The sequence below is a fragment of the Vombatus ursinus genome, unplaced genomic scaffold (assembly GCF_900497805.2).
Source record: "Vombatus ursinus unplaced genomic scaffold, bare-nosed wombat genome assembly UNPS02014852.1, whole genome shotgun sequence".
NCBI lineage: Eukaryota > Metazoa > Chordata > Mammalia > Diprotodontia > Vombatidae > Vombatus > Vombatus ursinus.
The window spans coordinates 11,168,828-11,188,246 of record NW_020954630.1 but is presented as its reverse complement, the minus strand read 5'-3'; the positions used below and the strand labels follow the sequence as shown (position 1 = coordinate 11,188,246).

The following is a 19,419-nucleotide window of genomic DNA, read 5'->3' as shown; positions in this document are numbered from 1 at the left end:
TTCTCCTGAGCTCTCCCCCCAAACCCTCCAAAATACCTTTAAAAAATGACTCTAAACAAATTCTAGAGCAGCAGAACCCACAAAAAGTTGGAGTGAAACAAATTTCCAGCCCAAGACAACTTGGAAAGTCGGCAGGAAAGGTCTGTTGCCCTGGGGTGAGAGAGGAGTGCAGGCCATGCCAGCATGGATCTGGCCCCAGCAAACCTGGAACAGGCCTCAGGGTGACTGAATCACTGGCAGCAGTGGTGGTTTCCAGACCTCTCAGCCCACAGACACCAAAGACAAATTAGAAGGTCAGCAGGGAGGACGTTGCATCTGGGTGAGAGAGGAGTGAAGTCAAGCACAGGCCGTACCAGCGCAGCTCTGGCCACAGCAAACCAGGAGCAGGCCTTGGGAAGGACTGAATCGGCGGTGGTGGCTGCAGCAGCTGCTGCTTTCAGAGCTCTCAGCGCACAGGTGGTAAGGGGGTTGAACAACTGGTCAGAAGGAGATTACAGGGGTCTTTTTGCTAGCACTGAGGCAGGACTCTGTTGCTTTGCTCATACTGGAATCTAGGTTGTGATCCTGGGTGGCAGTTGAAGGACGAGGTGGAGCCTTAGCATAGCAGAGGTTGTGGCTACAGCGGAGGGGGGACTGTCCTCACAGTTCCGGGGCAGGAAAGAGTGCTTGTGGTTGTTTACAGACCAGAGCACAGGCCATGAGAGTAGTAAACATTTCTCCTTACATCATACCACCTTGGAAGAACTGAAAACTTATAGGTCCCTAGAAGTACCTCTGAAAACAGCTACACAGAACCACTGAAGCTTGGGACGTGTACCTTCCACCCTGGAAGCAGAGCCCTACTTTATCAAAGAGTCAAAGTCAACAAATAGGCTGGGAAAATGAGCAAACAATGGGGAAAAACCAAAACTGACTATCGAAAATTACTATGGTGACAAGGAAGATCAAAACACATACTCAGAAGAAGACAACAAAGTCAAAACTCCTACATCCAAAGCTTTCAAGAAAAATATGAATTGGTCCCAGGCCATGGAAGTGCTCAAAAAGGATTTTGAAAATCAAGTAAGAGAGAGGAAAAATTGGGAAGAGAAATGAGAATGATGCAAGAAAATCATGAAAAACAAGTCAACAGCTTGGTAAAGGAAACACAAAAAAATACTGAAGAAAAACACCTTGAAAAATATGATTGAAAGGAGGGATGGCCAGTTTGCCCTAATTGACCGAGAGGGGGGCACATAGAGAGATTGCACTAGAAGAAAAGGGTCACCTTATCAGCAAGTAGAGCAAAAGAGGAGAGCAAAGGATAATATCAAAGTGTTCAGAGATGTAGAAAAGGGGAAAAGAGGGAGCTCTTGGCACATGGTCCCTTTTTTCCCCCAGCATTGTGTATGACAAGGTCCTCAAGGAGTGTTGGTGGGAAGGGATCATATGGTAACCTTGAGGAGAGAAGGACAAGTATGAAACAGCTGCTGTGGTGAGTGGAACAGAAAGTCAGTGCAGGGAAAAAGGATTGTGATTTTTAATCTTGTAACTGTTACTCAGGCAGCTAAGTTGTGCAGTGGATTGAATGATGGATCTGGAATCAGGAAGAAAGACAGACCTGAGTTCGAATTCAGCCTCAGACACTTACTAGCTGTGTAACTTTGGGCAAGTCACTTACCCTTTGTTTGCCTCAGTTTCCTCATCTGTAACATGGGAATAATAATAACATCTACCTTGCAGGATTGTTGTGAGGATTCAGTGAGATATCTGTAAAGTGCTTAGCACAGTGCTTGCATGTAGTAGGCACTTAATAAATGCTTGTTCCTTTCCCTAAACAGTAAACTTCTTAGCCTCTAGGATCAAATACAAACTTCTCTGTGTAGCTTTTAAAGCCCTTTATGATCTGGCCCCAACATATCTTTCCAGCTTCATTGGACATACTTTCACCATTCCAACTTCCCCTCTGCAATCCAGCCAAACTGGCCTTCTCCCTTTTTTTTTATGATGCTTCATCTTCCATCAGTATACCTTTGCACTGGGCATCCCTCATGCTTGGAATACATTCTTTCCTCACATCTGGGTCATGGAATCCCACTCTTCCTTCTAGACTCACTTTACTCGAAGCCTTTACAGATCCTTGCAACTGCTAGTGCCCTACCTCCTTTCCTACCCAGCTTTTATCTATTTTGTATTTATTTGTATTTACATGTGTTCTTGCCTCTCCCATTAGAAAGTAAGCTCCTTCAAAATGGGGATTGTTTTATTCTTTTCATTTTTACTTCCCCCCTCCCCTCGAGAACTTATGTTTAATAACTGCTTGTTGATTGGTTACTGTGGTGAGGGTCTAGTTGATAGTAGATCATATAAATTTGCCTGTAGCTACTGGGCTCTTTTGTATGATTTCCTCCAGCTCTGTTCAGTGTCATGTTAGTAGGAACAGACAAGGATTGTGGGAATGGTCCTGGGTTGAGATCTGGCATTGCATGAGCATTGAAAGGACAGGGGGCAAGGTATTCAAGAGCAGATGATACTATATAATTTAACTGATTAATTTTAGGATGGAGATGGAGAAGGGGTAAAGCAGGCTTAGAGCACCCAGTTGATGAACTGGATAAGTACTATACAGAGTTAGAGATGAGAGGGGGAGAGAAGACTAGTTAAGGCATAAAGAGTGATGATTATGATTACATACAGGTAGTTTATATTTTTTGAAGTATTAACTAGATAAGAATTTTCTTTTTTTTTACAGTTGTGATAAATAGCTTCCTTTTTTTTTAAACTTTAGGTGCTTTAACATTCATTGTTATAGGTGGAATTTGTTGTATGACACTGTTGATCTAATCTTATTTTCTCCCAATGCTATGCAATTTTCCAACAGCTCTTCAGTCTTCGGTCTTCCTCCATCTTTTTTGAGACTCTTCTCAATTTTTCTTTCCAGTTAAGGGTCTCTTAGGGCTGAAAGCCAGATATAAGCACTATTTTATAATGTGTTCTTGGAAATGGAGCCCCAGGTCAGTTCCTGTGCACTGCAGGACACTCCATCTGTGGGTCTTTTTCCCACCACTTCCTAACTCCCTAACTCCCCCTCTGTGTGTGTGTGTGTGTGTGCATTAGATCTAGAATAAGAAATAAAGGAGAATGTGTATGCCTATTTCCTTCAAGTACGTAGCATATGTTAGCCTCATGACACTGTGAGCTATGTATGTCATCTGGTTGATAAAGGACAGTTCACTATAGAACTATGAATGAAGGCTCTCAAAAGTTAGAGGAGGTTTAAAATGAAAGGAGGTTTCATCATTTTCTTCTGTTCATTTCATTTCCCGAATTTGAAGACAAAAGGAATGATTATGTGATAATTCAGCTTCTCACATAGAAAAGGAGAAAGCCCACTCATAAGATTTACGTGTCCTAATGAGATATATTTAAGGATATGGTGTATGGCTGACATAGGCCTCAGGAGAGCTGGCTGTAGAAGAGCATGCTGCTGTAGTCCTCCAGATCTGTGTTTGGATTGTTATAGTGGTGGGACAGTTTCAAAGATGGCCTCCCCACTTTTCCTCTTTTTTTTTTTTTTAAACAGGAAAAGCCCCATTTATATATAACATATATTAAGGATATTTCCTCCTTTTGGGTGGTTCCCAGAATGGTGCTTGATGGAGAGCCAGGTGTGATCTGTTACACCTCTTGGCAGTTCCACACTTTGGGAACTTTGCGTACTATAATTGGTTGCTGGTTATGAGAATATGGAATTGGAATGGTTGTTCATCTAATTGAGGTTGGCTAAGAAAGGGGTGTGTGGAGGATCTTATTTATTATCCTAGGTGTCATGAGGCTATTTGGGCCCAGGTGGACAGCTTTCTATGAATTTAGAATTGGGAAATAACACAAAAGAAAGCTAGTAGCAGTTAAAACTACACAAATATAGTGGTTAGTAAGCAATTATTATGAACACGAATCTTCCTTTGGAGTTCTACTTCTAAATTGCCTAGTCAGTCCTGGGAGAATGGCCCTTGGCTCTGTTCTCTCTAATGAGGATCAAAGGCCTTCTGATGGAGGTAGATTCAGCTTACTCCTTGGGATTCTGCAGATGAGTGATTTTGAAGGGCAGAGGGAATAAACTTCACTACATAATGATCCTTACACAGGGGAAAAGGCTTTGATTATTAATATTGCTATGCATACATGTTTTCAAGCAAGCAACATCGCTTCATTTGCATTGGCAAATGTAGTTAAAAATTTACATGATAAGAAAGGTCATAGAAACTTTAAACCAGACGCCAAGCAATGGCGTATATGCCACAGAGAGGAACAAGGTTTAAATGAAAAGTGGTAGAAATACTTAGTCACAATCCTTTAAGGGCAATGTATTCAGCTGAGAAAGTTTGTGAAGAGCGCTGCTATACGGGTGGTAGAAGAGATAAGAGTTGGTGAAGGTATAGGGAAGTGAGGAGAGGAGACAAGCTCTCAGTCAGGGTTGGTTGAAAACTTTGCAAGACTGTGGCAGTTTTTCTTCATATTGTAAGGTCTTCAGGTTACTTTAGTTTGGTAAAGTAAAAAGAGTCTAGCAAGCACTCATACTTAGTTTAAAGACCCTGTAACAGTTGGTTTGAGACATTTTTTTTCCTCAAAGCCCTCTCCCCCAAAAGATACTGGAAGATTCAGGTTCTGTACTTTCTTTGTTTTTTAAACAGTCATTATATTGCAATATAATTAAGAAGACATTAATTTTTATTATTTATTAAAATTATTTTTTAATATTAAATAAAATTAATAGAAAAACCTAAATTTATGTGGCAGTTCTTTTGTTTAACTATAGTATGATCATATATCTTCATAATTTTGGCCAGTTTGTTTAAGGAAAAACTGGAGATTACTTTGACATCCTTTAGCTCAGTGATGTCAAACTCAAATAGAAACCCACTAAGTATACTTAAGTATCCCTGAACATATTGACTTAGAAAACCACGTATTAACATTATCTATGTTCTACTGTATTTTATTTTGTTAAATATTTACTAATTATATTTTAATTTGGTTTAGTCATACTTGTATTGCATGTATATTTGACCGTTCTACTTTAGCTCATCTTTGGGTAGGGAAATAATTTATTTTCTTAGCTCTACCAAAATTTGGGCTTCTGTGACTTTATAAACAGCATTTCTTCATTACACCTCAAATCTTTTCCACAGTCCTATGGCTTTTAAAGGAAAGGTTTCAGTGTTGGCCACCACTAATGGGAAGCAGCCTTTAAATATTTTTGGTCTATGTATAAGACGCTGGGTCTGGTACCAGAGCTTTACTTGTGAAAGAATGTAATATTTGTTGAGTTTTGGTATGTTACTAGTCAACTGTTTTAGGGCATGATGCAGTTCTGAAACACCAGATAAACAAACCATTATTAGATATGCAAAGTGATTCACTTTTGGCTGGCTAGTAGTAGCGCTTCATGTAATCTGAGTCTTGAGCTTTGGTCTTTGTTTTGGAGCCAGCTGGAAAGATAAGATATGTAGTCCCCTCTGGTTAGGGTAGCCTTAGCCTCTGCCTCCTTAATATCTTTAATCATGACAATTCTCAGTAGTGCTTTGATTTTAGTTAACCAGATCTTTTATTGGATGCCATCATTATGTGAAACATTAGCCATTCATGGAGTCTTTGTCTCAGGCTCCCCGTGTCTCAGAGCAAATAAATTCCTTAGAAAGGGTAGGGGAGAAGAGAATGTGCAGTCAGAAATTACGAAAGGAACAAATTCAGAGAAATGTGAGAAAACTTGTATGAACTGATTCAGAGTGAATTGAAAAGAACCAGGAGAACACTTTTTATTAATGCAGAATTTTAAAGGAAAACAACTGTGAAAAACTCAAGAATTACAAGGAACACAACAGCTAATTATGTCTCCCTAAGACTAATGATTAACTATGCTTCCCACATCTTACAAGAGCGGTGTTGGAGTAGAAGTACAGAATAAGACATATTTTCAGGGGACAAGAAAGAGAGGAGTGTTAAAAATATCTTTTAAATTGTGAACTTAAGCCAATTTACCCATTCTTCCCAACTGTGTTATACACAGTTTCTATTTGAGTTTGACATAACTAAAGGATGTCAAAGTAATCTGCAGTTTTTCCTTAAACAAATTGGGCAAAATTATGAAGATATATGATCATACTGCAGTTAAACAAAGGAATTGCCACATAAATTTAGGCTTTTCTATTAATTTTATTAAATATTTAAAAATTTAATAAATAATAAAAATTAATGTCCTCTTAATTATATTACAATGAACATTATATTTTAAGTATTTATACCACTCTAAATTTTCTTTGGTTTTCTCATATGCATAATATTTTCAAATAGATCTAATTAATATGTATATACTGTTATGTTATTTTCATATGCACAAATTTCCTCACATCTGCACAGACCCTATACTGCTCATTTAGAAAAAGAAAAACTTCTCTAATTAGTGCTTCATCTTATCATCATGTTTTAGTTTGCTTATTGAGCACTAGAGGGGTTTTATAATTTTTCACCATAAAATCACAGATTTCTGGGGCAGATATATAGTGAGAAACACACAGCATAGCAAAGTAGTTTAGAGAACCACCTTCCACCTCTATATTGGTAAGATAGGAATTCAAGTTTCCATATTTGAAAAATATTAACTATGTGACCCTGGGCAAATGACTTAACCTCTTAAGTGTCTCAGGCAACTCTATATATCTGTAAGTTGTAGACTATTTACCAGTCAGCATTGATGGAGAGAATTTCTTCACTAGGGTACCTAATGCCAAAGAAATCTCAGATCCAGACCAAGTGACACACTTCCTTCACCTCACCTCTTCTTTAGTGCCTCCTTGTGTTGTGGGAGTGATCCTGACTTCTCAGGAGCTATACCTGTGGAGCTACACCCTTGGATGGGTTGCATGAAATTAGAAATCAATCAGTAAGTACCTACTATGTACTACATGCTGAGATTTCACATACAAAAATGAAACAGGCTTTGCCCCCATGGAGTTTACATTCTACTGGGGGGGGATACAAAATGTTTGTAGGCAGAGACAGGTTACGTATATATGACCAGTGATAAGTGATTGCTGTCAACACTGATTGAATCAAGAAAAGCCTGTAAAGGAAAGTGGCATTTGTGCTGAACCTTGAACAGAGTTAGGAGTTCTACGAGATAGAGGTGAAGAGATAGAATTCCAGACATGGAGATCAGCCTACACAAAGACCCAGACATGGGAGATGTAGTGTCATATGCAGTAAAAAGTCAGAAGATCAGTTGAGGTGGAGAGAGAAAGAGGAAAAGCTGTAGCCAGTTAGTGAATGGCTTTAAATGCCAAACAGAGGAGTTTATATTTAACAGTCTACCAGGGTTGGGGAACCTGCGGCCTCTAGGGTACATGTGGCCCTGTAGGTCCTCAAGTGTGGACCTTTGACTGAATCCAAACTTCACAGAACAATTGTGGCCTGGAGGCTGTAGGTTCCCCACCCCTGTGACAGTGGTGAACCATTGAAACTTCTTGAACTTGGGGAGTGTTGCAGTCAGACTGATAAAGCAATATTAATTTGGCATATCCATGGAAGGTACTTAGAGAGGACACTGGAAGCAAGAAGAGCATTTAGGAGACTTCTTCTGTTGATCAAATGATAAACTCTCTTGGCCAAGTTTGATATTGCTAAAAAAAAAAAAATTAGTTTCCAGAAGAATGGAAAGATTTATTTTTATTCAAAAAAGGCAACTACAAAGACATTAGCTGTCCTGTAGACTTAATTTCTTATCCATATAGGATATTTGACATCTACCTAAGTATTAAGTGTATGTTTTGCAAATATAAGAAATGAGAAAACAGGCTTTTACAAATTATATTCTACAGTATTTTCTTTATAGTCATCATATACTTAAGAGTGGAGGGAATAGTAAATCCTGCTGTGTTTATTGCTGACTATAAAAAAGCATTTGACTAAGTAGAACAAAATGAAGCTTTAGAGTCCCCACTTCCAGCACAGCATTTCCTTGAAGATTCTTTGATAAATGTTATAGATGGTGCTGTAGATATAATATTTTAATGATTCTTTGAATTATGATCATCAAACAAAGTATAAAACAGAGTTCTTCAAAGATTTTTTTTCCTTGTTATGCAACATGTCTTATGTAGAGACAAGCCCTATAGTACCTGGCTTCTTTCAAGTCTCAGAAACATTACATGGTGTCCTTGATCACATCCAGGGCTATGCCAAAGTAATTGGCCTGACCGTACATAGAGAAGAAGCCAAATGAGTGAAGAAATTCTTGTTGCCCATCAAATTGCATGTCGTAGTGCATCACTGTATCTGTCTGAGAGAGGCACTGGATCTGGGCCCAGAATTGAAGAGGAGATAATCTCAATGGTATTTGGAAAATTGTACAGTGTTTCTGATAATTCCAAGTTGTTTGCTCTCACCAAAAGCTGATTTTTAAGCAGCATTATTCTCTGGTGTGATTCTCTATGTGATTATAATCAGGGAACACCATACTTTTTAAAGAATCAAAATCACAGGCGACCCAGAGTTCAATGGAAAGAATCTAGGAGGACCTAAGTAGGTGGCAGTTAAAGAACTGTTAAATCTAGGAAATGCATAATCAGAAAAGGAGGATGGGTTAAGTGTGTTTCAGGAGTGTAAGAGAACAGAGGGAAAGCTTAAGTACAGAGCCTAAGTAATAGTTACAAAATGTTTTTTTAAAAACACCCTAAAGGGGCAGATAGGTGGCACAGTGGACAGAGCTCTGGTTTTGGAATCAGGAGGACCTGAGTTCAAATTCGGCCTCAGACACTTGACACTTACTAGCTGTGTGACCCTGGGCAAGTCACTCAACCCCATTGCCTAGCAAAACAAACAAACAAGCAAACAAACAAACAAAAAAAGCCACCTAAAGGAAGACCTCAAGCATACTGAGTATATCCTCTATGGGTGATGTGGAAAAATAAAATCTTAGAAGATTAGAAGTTGGGAATGATTATGATTAGCACCTTTGAAAAAAGTACGGACTGTTGACGTCACAGTCCATATAAGTATCTAGTATAGTACAATGAGCATTGGACCAGTAATAATAATAATGATAGTTGAGACTTATGTGGTGCTTACTGTGTAACAGGCATTGTGCGAAATAACTTTACAACTATTTTTTCATTTAATCCTCACAACAACCCTGGGAGGAAGGTATTATTATTTTCCCCATTTTATAGATGAGGAAACTGAGGGAAACAGAGGTTAAGTAACTTGCCCAGGGTCACACAGCTAATAAGTGTCTGAGGCTGAATTTGGACTTAGATCTTCCTGATTCCAGGCCCAGAGCTCTATCACTGTGCCACCTAGAAAATTACGGATCGATCAAATCTTGGCTTTGCCACTACTTTTAGTCTTGTGACTGAGCAAGTCAGTTTACTTTTCTGGCTTTCATTTTCCTCATCTACAAAATGGAGGAGTGGGTTTAGGGTTGCTGAGCGCTAAGGTGGTAACCTCAGATTCACAGATTCAGAGCTGGAAGAGACCTTGGAGGTCATCAGTGTTCTTATTTGCCAGATGAGGCCCACAGAGGTGATATTACTCTCCCAGGGTCATAATAAATAAGTAAATAATGAAGATCAGAGCTCAGATTTGAACTCAGGTTTTCTGATTCTAAATCTGCTGCTTTTTAAAAAAACTAAATATATGTGTAAAGTCATGCAAAACACATTTCCACTTTATTCATGTTAAAAAAAAACAAGAAAAAGAAAAGGAAAAAATATGTTTCAGTTTGCACTCCGAGTATATCAGTTTCTCTAACTGGAGGTGAGTCCTTTGGAGTTTTATGGATTACTATATTGATCAGACTTTCTGAATCTTTCACAGTTGATTTTCTTTAACAACAGTGCTTTTACTGTATAAATTGTTCTGCTGACTTCCATTTGCATTAGTTCATACAAGTGTCCCAGGTTTTTCTGAAACTCTCTTTTTCTTCATTCTTACAGCACAGTATTCTTATACCATAGCTTTTTTAGCCATTTCTTAATCAATTGGCATCCCCTCCTTTCTAATTCTTTGTCTCCATAAAAAGAACTCCTGTAAATATTTTTGTATTTTTGGGTCATTTTCCTTTGATCTCCTTGAGGTGTGGATCTTGTAGTGGTGTTGCTGCGTCAAAGGGTATGGATTTGGGCTTTGTTGCAAAGTGTTTCTCAGGGTGATTGGACTAGTTCATAGCTTCATCAGCAGTGCGTTAGGTCCCTATTTTCCCTTATCCCTTCCAGCGTTTCCGTTTTCCATTTTCCTTTTCTGTCACCTTAGCCATCTGATGGGTGGTGATGGTTGGTACCTCAGAATTATTTTAATTTGTATTTCTCTAATCAATAGTGATTTAGAATATTTTTCATTTGACTATTGATAACTTTGATTTCTTCCTTGGAAAACTGCTTGTTCTTATCCTTTGACCATTTATCATTTGAGGAATGGCTCTTATATTTATAGATTTGGCCTAGTTCTCTAAATATGTGAGAAACAAAACTTTTATCAGAGAAGCTTGGCATAACACTTTTTTTCTCACGCTTTCCTTCTTTTCTTCTAATTTTGGCTGCATTGGTTTCCTTCTCTTTCTACTAAATGATGCTGCTTGGCTGTGCCAGTGTAGTTCTTGCTCAAACAGGTGCTAAGGCTCTGGGAAACTTCTGAATACAGGCACAATAATGGACTATGGACAAAAAAAAAATCATAGTGACTGACATTTATACATCACTTCATGGTTTATAAAACACTTGTATATTCATTTTTTCCTCACAACCTGGTACTTCCAGGTATTTTTATCCTAATTTTACTGTTGAGGAAAGTGAGGCCCAGGGAGCTTGAATGATTTACTCAGTTGGACTGGCCAAATGTGGAGAGGCTTATCGCTAGAAAGTTGGCAGTGAAGTTTTTTGGACCTAAATTCATGAACCTGCCCACTAAGATGGGTGGAAAGTTTTTGGTCTTTGGTCGTATAGGGAATATCCACTATAGTGATGAAGTCATGGATCCTTTCAGGTGTTAAAGTAAGGACATCTTAAAGGTGGTTTAAATTTCTGATGAGAAGTATGCCTTGGGGAATTTTATCTTTTTTTTTTTTCCTTATTATAACTGCTTACCTCCTTTGATTCCTTTTCTTCCAAAAAATTATATTGACCATCTGTTGAGTACAAGGTGATGTACTACCATAGATGTAACAATAAAAAATTATGAAGTCCTTGTCCTATAGAAACTCTGGCAACCATCTCTGTTTCGCTTGGCATTTGAGTGCCTCCTCATTAGCAGCTTTGTTTCATACCTTCCTTCAAGACTGTAAATTGTAGTAGTCCTAAGAGTTATCTTGTAATTGTGTTTTTTCCACTCTAAGTCAAATGAGCCCTGAAAGGTATAGGTGTCCTATAAGGTGTCAGGTATAATAATAGATTATCGTGTGGTTGTTTTAAGACTGTATTGATACGGTACACCTCACATGATGTTTCACACAAAAGCAGAACAGGTTCTGGCTGTTATTGTATAAGTACTTAAAATATATGTAAGTTTAGATGATCCTTCCATGATAATAGTAATAATCGTGAACATTTATATATCTCTTTAAGATGTACAAATCACATTACACATAATCTCATTCTCATAACAACTCTGGGAGGGAATGGGTAATATCTCTGTTCGACAAAGGAAGAAACTGAAGGTTACATGGCTACTAAGTGTCTAAGGCTGTTTGAGCTGAGGTCTTTCTGACATTAGGTCTAGTACTCTACATGTTATGTCATCTAGCTGCCTATAAGAAGTTAAATCATAAATAAATAGGAAGAATTAGGACAATGAAATATATTTTATGCTTAGCAAAAAACATTGATCACTGAGTACATGTACAATGTTTTATTGTGTGCTCTTGAAAGGATAAACACAGATAAAGCCTTTGGGTATGATTTTGTAATGTGCTTGGACACATGGAACAAGTGAATAAACGCTAATCACTCTGGCAGAAAGTGTAAACAAAGTATAAACTTAGAGCAAAAATGCTGAGGGGAGTTTTTAAGGAATGGTCAGATTTGGGGGAGCTGGCTTCCTGTAGAGATGAGTTGAGCTGAATTTTGAATGTTAGACATAGATGAGATAAGAGCCTTCAGTTCCTTCACACCCAAATGTAGTCCAGATGACCACTTGTTGAGAACACGAAGTGATTCTTAGTTGTGAACAGGTTGGATTAGATGTTTCTGAGGTCCTGTATAAAGAAGCCTGTATGAATAAACTTTGTGTAAAGGGATAAACAGATCAATTTGGCTGGATAAGAGTCTAAAAGGTAGAGTGATTAAAAAAATGCAGTTGATGAGATAGGTTGATGGTGAAGAAGGTTAGTAGTTTCAAATGAAAACCAAGTTGAAGAGTTGGGATTTGACGTAATGTACATTAGGGAAGCCCAATCGTTTCTTTCCCAGGAAGTAATGTGAGCAAGTGGTATTTCTAGGAAGGTGGGGTTGGAGCAGAGCAAGATATTATATCTCCCATCTATGCTTAAAATAGCTTTAATGGTTAGGATTACCAGAAATACCAGAAGTGATATTTTATAGTGGGGAAAAATGAATTTTGATTACCCAATGTTTGCTCAAAAGCATTAGTGTCATTAACAAATTATTTTTGCTTTATAAGGCAGAAAAGTGGAATACAGTGGAAAGATTTACAATAGCCTCCAGTATGTAAGGTTACTCAGGCTTAACCTGAGTTCACTTTAATTCAGCAAATACTGAGTTACATACTAAGAGTAAGTAGAAATTGACCAATGAGGTATAATATAGAAGTATGATGATATGAGATCCTAGATTGCAGTGGTCACTTTAAATTGGGAGAGGAAGGAATAAGTTAATGATGAAATCATTCTGGGTTCAACATGCTTTTCTTTTGGTCACTTACTATCCAAGGTTAGTCACTATCTGAAGGAAATGAAGCATTTGCCCTTTTAGTAGCACAACTTTGGGACCAAAGCCCAACTTCAAACTATTCACCTTTATGACAGCTTTAAAAGGGGAAGAAATGAGTGAAAAAGCATTTTCAAGCACTGTGCTAAGCATTAAAGATATAAATACAGAAGTATAATGGTTTCTGCCCTCAAGGAGCTTCATGCTTACGGAGAGAGACAATTCATCGAGACCTGTGGCCCAGAAGGGAATGTTTTGGTTTGTGAAATTATTGCAATGTTGAGGGGAGTCAACTGACATACCCTTTCTTGTACCAATGGAAAAATTAGATTGATTAGACACCAGCTATATGACCCAGCACAAGTCACTTAACCTTTGTCTGCCTCAGTGTCTTCATCTGTAAATGGAAATAATAATAGTAACTATATCCCAAGGCTATTTGTAGGATATAATGAGATATTTGTAAAGTGCTTTGTAAACTTTAAAGCGATATATAAATGGTAGCTGTTTTTATTTCAGCTGGAAAGGGCTGCAGGAAGGAAGAAAAGTAGGGCAGAAAGCAAGAAGATTGCCAGGCTCAAATATGAAGATACACTGGTTATGTTACATACTTATTAGTCAGAGCATTCACTGCAGGCCCCGTGAAGGGAGTTCCAAAGATAAGAGGGTTAAACGATTTCAAATCCTTCAGGGTATGTGGACTGTGGTCTGGAAGGTGAAACCGCAGGACAGATTGTAAGGTCTGGTAGTTCAGAAGGGGGAAGGCAAGGTAAGAAAACAGTTTTGAAGAAATATATACAATATTCTACTGGCCATTGGCCATTCAGAATAAAGCTAATTTATTCCAATGTGATGAAATGCCATACTATAAAATGTGTGTGTATGGGGAGAGGGAGAATTGGGGACGGGGGGAGAGAGGAGAGATGTTATTAAAAGTGGAGATTTTTGTAATTCAGTCTTACTTAATTTTCGACCTGTTTCTTCTTGAGACTAACACATTTCTAAGTAAAGTTGGTCCTTGGAAACCAAGTCCTTAACTTCAGATTGAATTTGCCCTTTCCACAATTACTGGAAACCCCATCTGGTGGATCAGTCTCTTTAGCAAGTCCCTAAGGCCCTGTTTGTTGGCATAAATTTCTCCAGTGACTCTTCTCTCTTAATAATTAGTCTCTTGTGTTTCTGTAGCACCTTACTTGTTAAGAACTTTAAATTATTTCATTTGATCTTCATAACTACCATGTGAGTTAGGTAGCACAAGTACTATTCTCATTTCATAGATCAAGTAGGTAAAGGCCCTGAGACTCAGGTTAAGTAGCTGGCCCAACATCTTACAGGGGCAGGATTGAGACTCAGATCTTCTAAATCCATACTCAGTGTGGGGGTCCTCCCCATTTTGTCACATTGCCTTTTACTTATCTTTGGACTTTTTTCTTTTTTTTTTTTTTGCTGGGTCAAATAAGTAAATTCTTTTTTTCCCATATTATTTCCTAACCATCCCTAATTCCAAGTTTCCTTCAGTCACCAACCAGTTTGACCCCCAGCCATTCAGAATTTAGCGTCTTTAAAAAACACATTTCAGTAATACCCTTAAGATTATTCTTTCTGGTGAAGAAAGGTCTTCATCTTAACTGGTGGTTCAGAAATGATACGTTCCTTGTTCCTTGTTAATAGCAGATTTCATCTCAGGAGCCCAGACTTTCTGTAGTGTGTCTTAATAGAGGAGTAGGGATCAAAAAGAGTATGTATTAAGTATCAGCAGAATCCTTGTTTTCCTAAGAGTACTTTGGTGGATCCATTATTCACCAGTTTAGATATTCATTATTACAGATTGTAACCATTCCAAACTTTTTCCATCATTTGTGATGTTTATATATGTGTACTTCCTCTGGAGAGGATCTGCCCTAGGCACTGAAGGCATTCTTTTATTGTTTTAATGTTTTGGTAATATTAGTTTATCCCTTGGGCTGTTGATTGGCATTCTGTTTGAGCTTATCTCCCCTTTTCCTGTCCTATCTACTGTTGATAATATTTTGTATCACTTTAGTCATAATTGGTAGTGCTTTGCAGCCTATCCTGTTTTTTAAAGGTCCCCTCAGCATGATGTGGAAAATTCATAGCCACAGAGTGTCTATGGGACAATTTTGTTATTAAAGAGATAGGATTTTGCAACATTTTTTCATTATGATCCTACCCAGCTGTGTCACTTACCCACGTTAGATGAGTTTGGGCTGCCTCTCACTTTGCTGAGGCTGGGGGAAGTGCATTGTGATGTTTCATTAGGAATGATTAGATTTACTGCTTAGATTTTTGCTGTTGCTGAGGAGGAATTGTCAAAGAGGTGCCTGATTAGATGGAAGATGATGAGTCCAACTTTTATATTCTGCATAAAGTTTGAGGTGTAAGCAGAACATGCAAGTGAAAATGTTTATAAATAGTTAAAAATACAGGAGATAGGTTCTTTGGCACTTAAAACTTGCAGGGTTTTTTTTTTCCTTCCTCAAAGCACTATTAAACTAAAATGTCAAAGGCCCAAATTATCATATCTTTATTTCACTTCTTTTGTTGGCAAGGCAGTTGGGGTTAAGTGACTTGTCTAGGGTCACACAGCTGGTAAATGTCAAACATTTGGTCTGAGACCGGATTTGAACTCAGATCCTCCTGACTCCAGGGCTGGTGTTCTATCCATTGCACCACCTAGCTGCCCCCTATTTCACTTCTTAGATTATTTTCCTACTATTGTTTTTTTTCTTAATTTTTTTATTTTTAATTTAAATTTTTTTTGAGTCTTATTAAGTTATTTATTTTTAGTTTTCAACATTCACTTCCACAAGATTTTGAGTTTCAAAATTTCTCTCCATCTTGACCCTCTTCCCGCCCAAGATGGTGTGCATTCTGAATATGCCTTTCCCTAATCTGCTCTGCTCTTCTATCTCCACCCCCCCCTTCTCATCCCTTTCCACTTCTGTTTTCCTATAGGGTAGGATAGATTTCTATATCCCATTGCCTGTATATCTTATTTCCCAGTTGCATGTGAAAACAGTTTTTAACATTTGTTTTTAAAACTTTGGGTTCCAAATTTTTTCTCCCCACTTCCGTCCCCACCCACCCTCATTGAGAAGGCAAGCAACTGCAACTCAATACAGGTTATACATGTCCTACTATTGTTAATACAGTAATATAGACCTAGTTTTGCAGCTATAAAGCATATAGAAATAATAGGTTTTCTAAAGCAATATATAATCAAGGCAAGTATTTATAAACATGCTAAATAGTAACCTGAGTTTTTTTGTTGTTATTAATATTCCAATTAATCTGGCTTATCTATTTTTTATTGTTGTTGTAGGTCCATTTTCCTGACACTGAAAGAGCAGAATGGCTAAATAAGGTAAGACCCCAGTCTTCCTGTCTTCCATAAGAATTAGAAAATGAGATGTTACCCTTTATTTTTTGGGATTCTAAAGTTTATAGCATTAGAAATTGTGTAGCAGAATCTTGTTTTGTTTTTGTTTGTTTTTTTTCTTTGTTATAGATAACTAGAACTCAGTCATTTTGGGTTACTTGCTATACGTTGAGAAATGTCCTTTAATTATGGCTAAAGAAAAGCCTGAGGGGATGTTGCAAGCATACTTTCTATTTCTGTGACCTCCTGCTTACTTTATTGTTTTGTTAAAAAAATTTATTCTAATAGTAACTATACTCCTTGAAACAAGGATTTTCATATATATATGTATATATGTATGTATGTATGTATACACTATAGAACAGAAAAAGATGGTTGATGTAAATTTCCTCTTAAGTATAGAGTAAATTCAGTGTATCACTTTTAAAACTCTCCTGCTTATTTATGATTTCTTCTGGCATATCTATTGTTTTCTTCTGTGGGTTTTAAAAAATGCTTCAATGACCCTCTTTTCTTTCTTTTTTTGGGGTCAACCTTAGCCTTGCCCCCCCCCCCCATCCTACTTCCGTCCATTGAAAAAGAGAAAAAAGAAAAACAAAACAATCTCACTAAGTTACCATGCAGGCCATGTCTGGACTTGCATGTCTCATACTGCAACTTGAGTCCATAACCTCTCTGTCAGGCAGTGGGTCATGTGCATCATCATCATCATTGATTATCTAGAATTGTGGTAATCATTGAATTGATCGTAGTTCTTTGAGGTTTCAAAGTTACTGTTTTTACATTGTTATTGTTATTGTTTAAATTGTTCTCCTAGTTCTATTTACTTCATTATGTATAAGTTCATACAATTCTTCTCAGATTTCTTTGAAACTTTACCATTTGTTATTTTTTACAGTAGAGTAGTATTCCCTTATACTCATTTACCATAACTTGTTTAGCCATTCTGTTATTGATGAGTATACCCATAGTTTTCAGTTCTTTGCTACTACCGAAAGTGTATTATAGTTATTTTTGTACATGTGGGTCCATTTTTTTCTTTCTTTGATCTCTTTGGGTTATGACCTTGGTATGTGTTATTACTGGGTTACAGGGCATGCACATTTTAGTAAACCTTTGTGCATTGTTCCAAATTGCTTTTTAGAATGGCTGGGCCAGTTCACAGCAAATACACTATACTTTGACTTTATGTGACAGCTTCTTCACAGTAATGACCATACTAATGCATAGTAATCCCTGGAAGTTTTTTTCTTTTTGGTTATGTGAAGGGACAGTCAAAACTCAAAACAAAAGCATGTCTCAGGGTGTGCCATTTGGTACATATTCGCCTGTATGTCCTAAACCTCCTACATTTTTTATAGTTTATAGTGAAAATTAATATTAAATGATTACCTTAAGGCATATTAAGTGTTCCTTAGTCATAAAAATAATGTTTGCTTTATAAGGAAGGAAAGTAGATTAAAATGAAAAAGATTAGCAAAAAGAGTTATCTGACTAACCCTAAATTAAATTTAATTCAGATATTAAATATCTGTGATGAATATGAAAGAACCCATAAAACTCATTTACCTAGAACACTTTCTGCCTGGAACATTCTGGTTTGTTATAATTGTACTGAATAATAACCAGAATCCTTTAATCTGTCCTATTCTCTCCCCACCCCCCCACCCCACCTTCTCCCCTTCCCCCTCTTCTCCATCATCTGAAGTACAGCAAACACTTTGGATATAAAATGTACAGGCAGCATCTAAAAATAAATCTAGTTGAAGGTACATTGTTCTCAATGACTTAAACAGGTTGTGTTTTTGTAACTTTTTTTTTAACAGATTCTTTTTTTTCCTTTCTAGACTGTAAAGCACATGTGGCCTTTTATTTGCCAGTTTATAGAGAAATTGTTTCGAGAAACAATAGAACCAGCTGTTCGGGGAGCAAATGCTCACCTTAGTACCTTCAGTTTCACAAAGATTGATATGGGTCATCAGGTCAGTGTCTTTTGAATTATTCTTTTATCTCTGATAGGTACATAGAGAAAGATATATGTGACATAGTCAAATTGCTATTGAACTACTTAGCAGTAGGGAACTTAATTATCTAGAACTCTTTTAAGGTTTACAAATTGCTTTTCATGCTTTCTTGTTTGATCATCACAACTACTTTGAGTTAAGTACTACAGGTAATATCATTCCCATTTTACAGATGAGAGAGCTGATATTTGCTTACTGATGTGCCTTACTCTTTCTACTTTATCATTTTATCTCTCCTGTTTGTACTGTTGTTTATTCATTAGAGTAAGCCCCTAACAAAATTGTGAAGTAAAGGAAGTTTGTGTTCAATTGAAAGATGAAAATTTCCCTTTTAATTATTCCGCTCTCATGTCAGAATGCTCTCCCCTTCCCCTGCTGTACTGTCCTGCTACTCAGGGTCTAACATTTTAGCCTTCTACCTAGCTTTGTCTTCCTCCAGTAGTACTCCTTGTGTCAAAAAAAAATCTCAGTCTCCTGTATCTTCTCCACATCGCTCTCTGCTCTTCTAGACTTACTTTTGCTGGGACTCATTTTTTTTTTAAATTGGAGAAATTGTTGGAGAAATTGGAATATGTCGAGTTGGAAATATTGGGATGCTGATATAAAGGGAATTCACACTTATGTTAAATAGCTGATAATTACCTTTATGCATTATTTCTTGGGGGATATTTACATTTTAACAAAACATTTATTAAAAACTTATACCAAGGGATGGCTGTCTCTAATGGTAGAATTTCAAGCAACATCAATAAGTAGGATAAAGGAACTATTACACATTGTGTTCTCAAAACCAAATCATGTAAACAACAACTTACTGCAGCTGTATATCATGCTGACACAGAGAACTATATTTTAACTATTCTTTTTAAGGAATATTTTGATCCAGATTTACATAATTTTCAATTAGATGATCTTTTTTGTGTGAAATTTTAGCATTCCTACCTTGCATATGTGCTTGTAAATTTTGTGCTAAACACATAACTAAACACTGTAGCACATAGCTACAGTTTCTTTTTGTTTTAGTCATAATCAATTGATATACCTTTAACAAAATGAGAATTGCAAAGTATATGTTAGCATT

The 19,419-nt window shown here is 37.2% G+C and overlaps 1 protein-coding gene across 2 annotated transcripts in view; it reads left to right on the top strand.

Moving 5' to 3' along the window:
• ESYT2 (extended synaptotagmin 2) overlaps positions 1-19,419 on the top strand; it is a 116,990-nt gene that overhangs the window by 34,621 nt on the left and 62,950 nt on the right. For both annotated transcript variants that reach the window (XM_027840996.1, XM_027840997.1), the window contains exons 2-3: positions 16,258-16,299; positions 18,162-18,296. In XM_027840996.1, the coding sequence (XP_027696797.1) occupies positions 16,258-16,299; positions 18,162-18,296 (177 nt within the window). The remainder of the gene's footprint in view (positions 1-16,257; positions 16,300-18,161; positions 18,297-19,419) is intronic.